Genomic DNA, 10,000 nt, shown 5'->3' on the forward strand with positions numbered 1-10,000 from the left:
GCCAGTAGGGAAAGTAGACAGGGGACATGTGCTTGCAGTTCAGGAAGTGATTAGACCTGGTGCCATCTAAGTCTTCTTGGTGTCAATGCAGCAACATTAGAACTGGTTTCATTTGCACAAGAGGAGAGTTCATCACTATACATCTGCAATTCATTAATACATATTTATTCTGGGGGTAATTGCATTGTAAATGCTTTAGCAAATATACACACATGGCTCTTCCATTAGACCTAAAAGTAGAAGTTGTGGTTGTTTTTTTAAAAATCGAGTCTGTAGGATTCCAGCAGAGAGTATGTATTATTTCACTACCCAGGTCATTATTAGAGATAAAAACACTTGTGATATAATTATGTGGGTAGAGCAATCTGGGATTGACAAGTGATGTCTAGAAAAACTGATGTCACTTGGTACATCCACAGATCATTATTTTTTCCAAAGGTTTACATTTTATGTCATTAAGACACATTAAGGTATTACAAAACCTTATTTCCACTGTGCACACACACACACACATACACACACACACACACATACACACACACACACATACACATACACACACACACACACACACACACACACACACACACACATACACACACACACACACACACACACACACACACACACACACTGCTGCAGTGGCATAATTGATGCCTGCACTGAAGGGCATGAACTGCACCAATGCATGAAAGCAGACAAGACAAATGGCACATGAATGCACAATACACTCGTACACACACACACACGCACACACACGCACATACGCATGCACACACACACACACACACACACACACAAGGCTTTAAGCACTGATTGACCTGCATGTTTCTGTAAATACTGCTAGGCCTACACTAAAATATATGTAGATTAGTTTTGTGTAATTTTGTGTTTTTAGCTCACTGGGTTTATCTAAATGTCACTGCAGCAAGAAAATGCCCATTGTGTTCTATAATTACAAGGACAAAATCTGTACACCCGCAAACACCATATATTTTTCTGTCTTAGACATTGGACATTTTCTAATATTCACTGTGCTTTATTTGTGGCTTTATGACTTTATGTCTTTTTTCATTTGATTGATTTATTCACTGTTGAACAAACATCTGTCAAATCAAAGACGCCAAGTTGTATATCATACTCTCTCTCTCTCTCTCTCTCTCTCTCTCTCTCTCTCTCTCTCTCTCTCTCTCTCACTCTCTCTGATAGGCTGTGACAGGGGCTGTTTGTTATCAGTTCGTGCTCCATTTAAAGATGAGACTCAGAGGGCCTTTGTTTGGCAGGTCTGAGAGACACTGCAGGAACACAGCAGCAGTTCAGTCACACAGAGAGATAAACAAGAGGGGAATTAGATCAAGGACATGGGATGAGCATGCTTAGGCTGAATGCAGAATATTTTACACCCATAGGCACATATGCATGTGTACTACCCACATATAGACACACAGTCACACATATTCATATGTTAGAGAATTCTGCTCCCTATCCCTATGGCTTTGAATCCTGGACTTTATCTTAACCAGGCTGTGCTACTAATGTTGTCTGGCACACTTCAGACTTCTGTATTATCTTTATATTACATTGCATTATATTGCGTTAGTAAGAGGACAAAGAGCTGCATTTGTCTTTGCACTACTGTAGCAAAGTTATTATTTGCAAGTAACTATTCTAATGGAGTAGCATTTGGATGTTGTTCTGAAAGTACATCTACGAATATATTCCCTTAGGGAAGGCCCAATAATTATTAAAGTTATACATTTTTAATGATACATTTTCTCAAGCAATTTTCTCACTTTTATGTATACATTTTGACGTATATCTGAGATTTGTGGGAAAGAAAGTTGCAAGACTACGGTTGTAAATGTAACTCATTCTAATGTCAAGCCAAATGTGTGTAAAAGACTAGCATTAGCACGGAGTGGCAGATGGCTCTCACTCTCTCTCTCTCGCTCTCTCTCTGTCTTACCCTTTCTCTCTCTCTCTCACCCCCTCTCTCTCTCTTTCTCTTTCTTATAGCTCTACATCACAGCCAAGGTTAATTATCATGCCTGAGGAAGAGAGAAAGAAAGAGAAGGAGTGAGTAGATGATAGAAAGAAGGAGAAAAAGAGAAAAAGACAAAGTGCCTGACACTTTTGCTTAAAGCCCATGAGTCTGATACCTGTCTTGCATGTGTTTCTACTTTCTCAGTGCCAGCCTCAGTCCCATGTCGACCAGAGCTTAACTTTAGTGCTAGCTCATTTTCTCAGCCCTTCAGTGAGTCACATTCAAATCTCTAAATAAGACTACAAAAATGTAACAAGAAGATAATCTGTGAAAACAAACAGTTAACTACAGCTGAAATTTCTGTTTACCTTTTTGCATTCTTTAATTTCTTAATTCATCAAGGTACCTATCCACCCATCTTCTGAATCCTGGTCTCCAGTGACCAATATGGTCTAGTCTACAAAGCTTTTGGGCCAAATCAATGGCACCATTCCCAATGGGAATGTCCATTCCCTAACATGATTCCCGAATTGACTCACAAAATCTAGCCTTTCTTCTCTATGGGAATTGCTACATATGTCCCATCTTTTGTCTGATGTTTTTATTGCCATTATGGCAATGATCTGGCAGCGCAGTTAAATATGTTCCACATTACTGTATGCCATTCTCCCCACAATGTTGTTTGTTCTCGAAATGAATCATTCACTAATCCCTTCCTAGCAGTGTAATGTGTGTTCCATTAGAATGTTTACTTTTATCATACACTTCCGCTGCCTAATTAATTTAATGACGGAGCAGGATTAGTTGTTTTAATACACCAATTCAGCCAGTTACTGAATAGCCTCCGTTCATCACAAAAGGAAATACAACTAACATTACTATCCATTAGAAGAAAATATGTGGGAGATAATATGCCTTCATGGAAATAAATGAGATTCTGCAAGAGGATAATGCCCATGTGTGTTTAACAATGGTGGATGTGTAGTTCACTCATGCTGTATTATCAGAATTTCACGGTTGAGGTCTTTATAATGTGTTCTACTGATAGTGAAATTTCTCATCAGTCCTGCGCTCCGCTTCATTTTGTCTTTTGGTGTTTTGGCCAGTGTGAGTTCCCATGTCTCTCTCCCCATGCAGCCGGGGTTAACAAAAGCATTATTAACAACTTTGGACAAATTACCTCACACTTGCTTTTGTAAAACTAAAACATAAAAAGTAAGGTATAAAAACACAGCATGAATCATATAACTTGGCCTAATCTCTGTTGTAGGAAAATGTTTCTTTGTGCTTTGTTAAACTGCCTAAATAAAAAAGAAAACTAACCTAACACATGTAGTAAGGGTTTGGGTTTTTTTTGGGGGGGGGGGTTTGAAACTGTGAGATTCCAGTGAACTCTAATCACAATTTAAGTGACTATTTTTTCTAAACGTTCTGTATTTGTTTATTACCTTGTCTGCAATTGCATGTTGCTTCAACAGAACATCAAATAAGACCTAAAAGATCTTTTTGTTTTCGCTTTCTTTTTTATTTTGTATTGCTATATTTTCAGTAGTATATGTTAATTTACCTTGTGTACTGTTTATTCAGAATACAATGCAAGGTGCTATTTCTCTGACAGTATAAATATTTACACAGGTAATCAATGAACAAAATCACATTTTGTGTGTACGTGCTTATTTCCATGTGTGTGTGTTTGTGTGTGTGTGCGTGCATGCGTGGATGTGTGTGTGTGCATGTGAGCGTGTGTGTGCGCGCGCGTGTGTGTCTGTGTGTGTGTGTGTGTGTGTGTGTGTGTGTGTGTGTTTATTTGTGTGTGTATGCATGCGTGTTTAACTTTGCAGTTAGGCAGGGCAACAGCTCCCCTATGAACCAGTCTGTGGAAACAAGCTGGACATGTATTAATGCCAGAAATCCTCTCTCTCTGTCTCTTTCTCTCACTGTCTCTCTCTCTCAATCTCTCTCTCTGTCTCTCACTGTCTCTCTCTCTCAATCTCTCTCTCTGTCTCTCACTGTCTCTCTCTCTGTCTGTGTGTGTCTCTCTCTCTCTCTCTCTCTCTCTCTCTCGCTCTCTCTCATTCTCTCTTGCTGTCTCTCTCTATCTCTCTTGTTCTTTCTTTCTGTGTCTCTCTCTCCCCCTTTCTCCAGGTATGGAGACATGGTCCCTAAGACAATAGCAGGGAAGATCTTTGGCTCGATCTGTTCTCTAAGTGGCGTGCTGGTGATTGCGTTGCCTGTTCCAGTCATCGTCTCCAACTTCAGCCGCATTTACCACCAGAACCAAAGAGCAGACAAGCGCCGTGCACAGAAGGTGCAGGTCAGCACAGCTTTCCCTCTCTCCTGGGCGCCATCCAGATGGCACTGAGCTTGTAGGCCCTCGGCACGTCGGCCCTGCGGGGCAACTCTCCTGTCTGGGGAGCAGGTGGAAGGTAGACGGCTTTGGATGAGCCAGTGCTGAGTTCATTCAGATACTTTATGTACTGAATAACCATAAAGCCTGGTCACTGAAAAGGAAGAGCTAGGGGAAGTGTCCAACACTATATATATATATAAACATATATATAACATATATATATATATATATATATATATATATATATATATATATATATATATATATATATATATATATATATATATATATATATATATATATATATATAAACATTTGTGTGTGGTTGAATATACACAGGTAATAAAACTGTATCAGGGTCCCTTCTCTTAATGCTTATGAATACTTTATTATGATTTGGTCCAGCAGAACCTTCTCACCGGGAACAAATTTCAGAATCTCAGCAGGCAGCATGGCCTGTCTTTCATGTGAGGTCTTTTAGATTCGACCACACAAAGTGATCAACACATCACAGTGGATTTGCAGGAGCTCAGGATTCGCCATGTATCACTGGAAACATCACAGCCCATTTCAGAGAGGCTTTTATATATCTCATTAGGCAGTGGAAACATGACAGAGCCTCGGAGATGAGGTCAGGATATTAAGAGAGACAGAGCTGTTTAAGCAGCCATTAGATAGCATCAGGTCGCGCAAGCATCTGCTAATGAGGTTAAGGAAGGAGATTTGATTAGCAGTGCTTCTCTCCTCCTTAGCACACACCACAACCACCACTCTCTGGAATCACAGCCAGGGCTTTTTGTCCAACTTAACCAGATGTCTATCTCTCTACATACTGTTCCCTCCTCTGGTCCTCTCTAACTTTCACTGCCTCTGTCTCTCACACTGTATTTTTCTCTCTGTGTGTCTTTCTGTCTCTTTCCGCCATTATCTTTTGCACACTCAGTCACACACACATGCACATGCATATGTGCACACATACATAGGCCTACTTTAGTCAGGGACCTTGTGACAGCCATGCCCAGGGTTACCATGACAAGTCTAAGGTTGCCATGACAAAAGAATACTCCTCTGTGGTTTCTATGGAGACAGTATTTAGAGAGCCCCGCTTCCCCAGGGTTAAGGGTAGCTTCATCACTTAGAACAGGCCTGCATATCCCCTTTAAACACTAAAGTATCAGGTTTCTGTCACATCCACTAAGATGAAGTTAATGACACATTTAAAGACTGATAATATTTGGGTGTGTGATGTGTGCTTTTAAGATAAAGTAGCACAAAAAAATCACCATCCACAGGCTTTCACACAGAGTAAACAGGTCAGCAAAATTGCTTTTAGATATTATATCCGTACTGGAGCAACTATTTGCATTCCTGCTCTTCAAATCAGTATCCCATGTAGTGTATGGCATGCGTAGTTTGTACATCACAAGACATGCACATTTTGATCCTTGTAAATGACCCCTTCTAGCTCCTGAGACAGGAAACAGAAACTAGATCATCCAAAACACTCGCAAGCAAACTAATAGAAAAAAAAAGAATATGATCAGTTTTATTCACTGAATATGTTAAAAAAAAATGCAGTTCCATAACACCATTTTCAACCCAAAACTAGATGCAGCTTCTTACCCTGTCGAGGTTTATGGGAAGCCACTTTGCAGCAATCTTACTAGAACCACACATTAAAACTAAAAAAAACAAAAAAAAAACCAACAAATTAATTCAATACATTAATTTTATTAAATTGTTATTAAATAAATAAATAATCATATTAGTTGTAATAATAATAATAGTAATAAATTTTTAAAAATACCAACATCACAGTTACATCACAAATACCAGTTGTCACAGTTCCCGTGGCGACACCTGCCACATGTTTTTTGTTTTGCTTTTGTTCTGATCCAGCCCTTGTTTCGGTTTTCCCTGTCTTAATTGTGCCCAGCTGTTCCTTGTTGTCTAAGTGATCCCTTCATGTATATTTAAGCCCTGTGTCTCATTTGCTTGGTTGTATGTTATAGTAGACTGTATGTTTCGCTCTGTTTTATGTTTGCTTCTACCCTGGTTCGTGTTTGTATATCCGTGTTAACTTGTTTGCTGTTTTGTTTAGTCTAGCTTTTAGCATTTCTTGTTTTTATCAATTCCTCCTATGTTTTATTAAATCCCTCCTGCACTTGCATCCTGTCTTCTGCCTTTTCCATGTCACCTCACAACAATAAAACAAGCAGGAATTTTTTGAGAGCATTTAATTTTAGTTTGTCGTTAGACCGTTATGATTTGTGATTTGTGTGACAAAAATAGAAAAAAAGAACTATACATACATTCCAGCAGCTGTGTGTGTGTTTTCTTTGTGTGTGTGTGTGTGTGTGTGTGTGTGCACTCTGAATGGTGTTGGCTGATGTTGTGAAACAGATGTTAATCTAATAACATGATGCGTTGTCCTGTCAGTGGAGTGTGATGGAGAAGAGCATTAGTCCCATCAGTGCTGCGGGTGTCTCTCCACGCATCGCACCACTGTGACACACCACAGCACCAGCCATCGTGTTAAACAAACACTCCGCAGGGGACGTGTCTCCGTGGCACTGCAGAACCCCCGAGTGACATTCAACCTTCTATCCATCCATCCCTCTATCCCGCCATCTCCAGTGTTTATTATTGCTTAATTAAGTGTGATCTAATTGCCTGTAAAATCACCATGCACCCCTCTCTCTCATTTCCCATTCTGATGTACTGTCTAATGAGTGTAGATTAGTTTTATTATAGAACGCACAGCATGACTGCTGAAGACATCCCTGTAAAGCAGCACACACTGCAGTATGTGTGATGCGTTTTCTGGGTAGGACACTCTCACCTCTGGCTCTCCCCTGTCGACTGCAATATGAGACACCCCACAGACTCTCAGTATGGGAGATCATGTCATAACTACCCTCAAAGGCTTTCCCACTGGCTACAGCATGAATGTACCCATAGATCTTTTACTGCAAACTACCAGAGCACTAAATGCACTAGTTTCTAAAGGAAAACCCATGTTATGTGTCCTGGAAAAAGATGGACCAGACGCCCTTTGGAAAATGATGGCCCAGAAGCCCTCTACATTAGCTATTGTCTCTGCATATATACTATGCAATATATTATCCAGTGATAGGTGCTCCAGTGCAGTCAAACCTTCAGAACTCTTTCACAGACCACATATTTTGAAGTGTTCAGAATAGCTTACTCCAGTATCACAGTTTACTCCTGTTCGGTTAACATGGTGAAAGTGCCACGTGGCTTAGTGTTTGTTTCTCCTTTGTTTAGTCTCCACGCTCTCTCATATCCCCACCCTTCATCGTTTGCACCTGCAACTGTGTTTCTTGTACCCCTATGTTTTGTTTTGCTCCAGTTCATCATGTTTTCTGGTTTTATGTCTCTGAATATAACAACGATGATTATGGAATTCCCCCGAATATCCTGGGCCATACCTTTGCCCTGCATCGCCTCGCTCCATGTTATGGTAACTATGGCATCCATGGTGCAAGCAGCACATGTGTGCTTGCTGGGTTGTCTGGCCATAATAAACTGAGGAGCATCTGTGCCCCCTGTCCATGAGGAGAGGGGTTGGAGAGGGCGGGAGAGGTGCAGATGCCCTGCAAACTCCTACAAATAGCTCTCGCTGACGGGGAACAGGGAGCTCTGACGTACTGCTTTGATTGTTCCCGCCATCACTTTTAACGGATGACCTTGGATCGCGTCACCTGCAGAATGTACTGCACGATTGCACCTCCGGTTCTCCATTAGAGCCCAGTGCCAAACACTGGACGTCTGACAGCAAAAGAAAAAAATTAAAAATCTGCATTGGGAAAAACAGTGCTATGCATCTAAAGCAGTAGCACAAGAGGAACTGCAGTCAGTGCGCTATGCTTCTATAGCACCACATGTAGGTAATGAGTGAGAGCGCATTGCGCTGTTTGGAATTGCTCCTGGATGTGCTCATTTCACAAGCATAAATGATCTTATAACATGGTAGCACTGAATTTAAGTACCTAAGGATTAAAAAATCAGAATAGCCACAGACACAGTTTGTGTGTGTGCGTGTGTGTGTGTGTGTGTGTGTGTGTGTGTGTGTGTGTGTGTGTGTGTGTGTGTGTGTGTGTGTGAGTTTCTGTGTGTGCTACATACTATTAATGTATATGGGCATGTCCTTAAATCTGTTGGCATCCACTGTGAAATAGATCTTGCAGAGTGAAACACTGTATTGATCATATATGCCTTAGTTCAGTCTAATAGAGTTTTGTGCAGTTATCTAATATCTCGGTAATGATCAGCTTTATGATCATTTTTACAATGCCACTAACAGTAACAACAATGAATCAGTTGCAATCAATTCTGATTCTTAAAAAAAACTATTGCAATTTTCCTTGCATCAGTGGTGGTGTAGCTGTACCTGCAATCACAATTATGTTGAACTCTCAATGTAATTCTAAAGCATTCTGGAGAGCAATGACAGCTCATTGCTAGGAAAGATGTTTGAAGTGAGCTCCACCCAATGAAATAAATACATCAATACACCCAAATGAAACATTGATCAAAGAGCATGGGGCCTCTCTAAGCTCGTCACACTTCACTTTCCGCCCACTAGACTGAGCTCTGCATGGCTTGTGTGTCTGATCAGCGCTGTTCCACCAGTCCTGTTGTTACAACTCTGCTGGTTGTGACAGAGCTCAGGGACTCAGGAAGAACAGCTAGCAGACACCGAGGATGGTCCAGTTCCCACCCCCTTGATCTAATCGTTCTCGTTATCGCCATAGTCCTGTCCACGCTCGAACCTTAACGATCGTGTCATGGTCTCTCCTGTGACCTGCTGGGAACAGGTGTGACAGAAGATGGCGAGGCAGAGAGAGGCAGTGTCAAATGGTACCCAGGGAGTGAGAGAGTCAGCCCCAGAAGGCTACAGTGAAGGAACGAGAGAGCGGTGTCCTCTCTCCCGTACATGATGGTAGAGTGGAAGACACAGGAAGACAAAGACAGAAAAAAGATTACACAGTGTGCACAATTATTAGGCAAGTTGTATTTTTGAGGATTAATTTTATTAATGAACAACTACAGTGCTCTCGGTGAATCCAAAATGTTAATAAATCGCAAACCCGAATATTTAAGTAAGTAAAAGTGAGGTTTTGGCTTAATTTTTGGCATAATTATTGGGCAACTATTGATGTGCAGAATTTTTATGCAACTAAATGAAAAATGGACGTTTTCCCATCTCAAGTGTTCATTTTCAGCTCTTAAAGTGATAATAAACAAACGACTCAAAATTGACAAATAAACATTTCTGACATTTAAAAGAAAAAAAAATCAGTGACCAATATAGCCACCCTTCTTTTCATAAGCCTTCCATTTATGCAGTTTGTCAGTGTCTTAATATGCTGATGATCAACATTTTGTGCAGCAGCAACCACAGCCTCCCAGACACTGTTCAGAGAGCTGTTCTGTTTTCCTTCACCGTAAATCTCCCATTTAAGATCGGTCCACAAGTTCTCAATAGGGTTTAGGTCAAGTGAGGAAAGGTCATTATTCTTTCATCTTTAAGGCCTTTACTGGCCAGCCACGCAGTGGAGTACTTCAACACATGTGATGGAGCATTGTGCTGCATAAAAATCATGGTCTTCCTGAAAGATGCAGACTTTGTCCTGTACCAC

General features: G+C 40.7%; 1 protein-coding gene across 4 annotated transcripts in view; it reads left to right on the forward strand.

The window, feature by feature from the left end:
- The window catches only part of kcnd3 (potassium voltage-gated channel, Shal-related subfamily, member 3), a 93,644-nt gene that overhangs the window by 73,854 nt on the left and 9,790 nt on the right, over positions 1-10,000 (forward strand). For all 4 annotated transcript variants that reach the window (XM_027001297.2, XM_035521810.1, XM_035521811.1 and 1 more), the window contains exon 3: positions 4,130-4,298. In XM_027001297.2, the coding sequence (XP_026857098.1) occupies positions 4,130-4,298 (169 nt within the window). The remainder of the gene's footprint in view (positions 1-4,129; positions 4,299-10,000) is intronic.

The sequence above is a fragment of the Electrophorus electricus genome, chromosome 23, assembly GCF_013358815.1.
Source record: "Electrophorus electricus isolate fEleEle1 chromosome 23, fEleEle1.pri, whole genome shotgun sequence".
Taxonomy (NCBI): Eukaryota; Metazoa; Chordata; class Actinopteri; order Gymnotiformes; family Gymnotidae; genus Electrophorus; species Electrophorus electricus.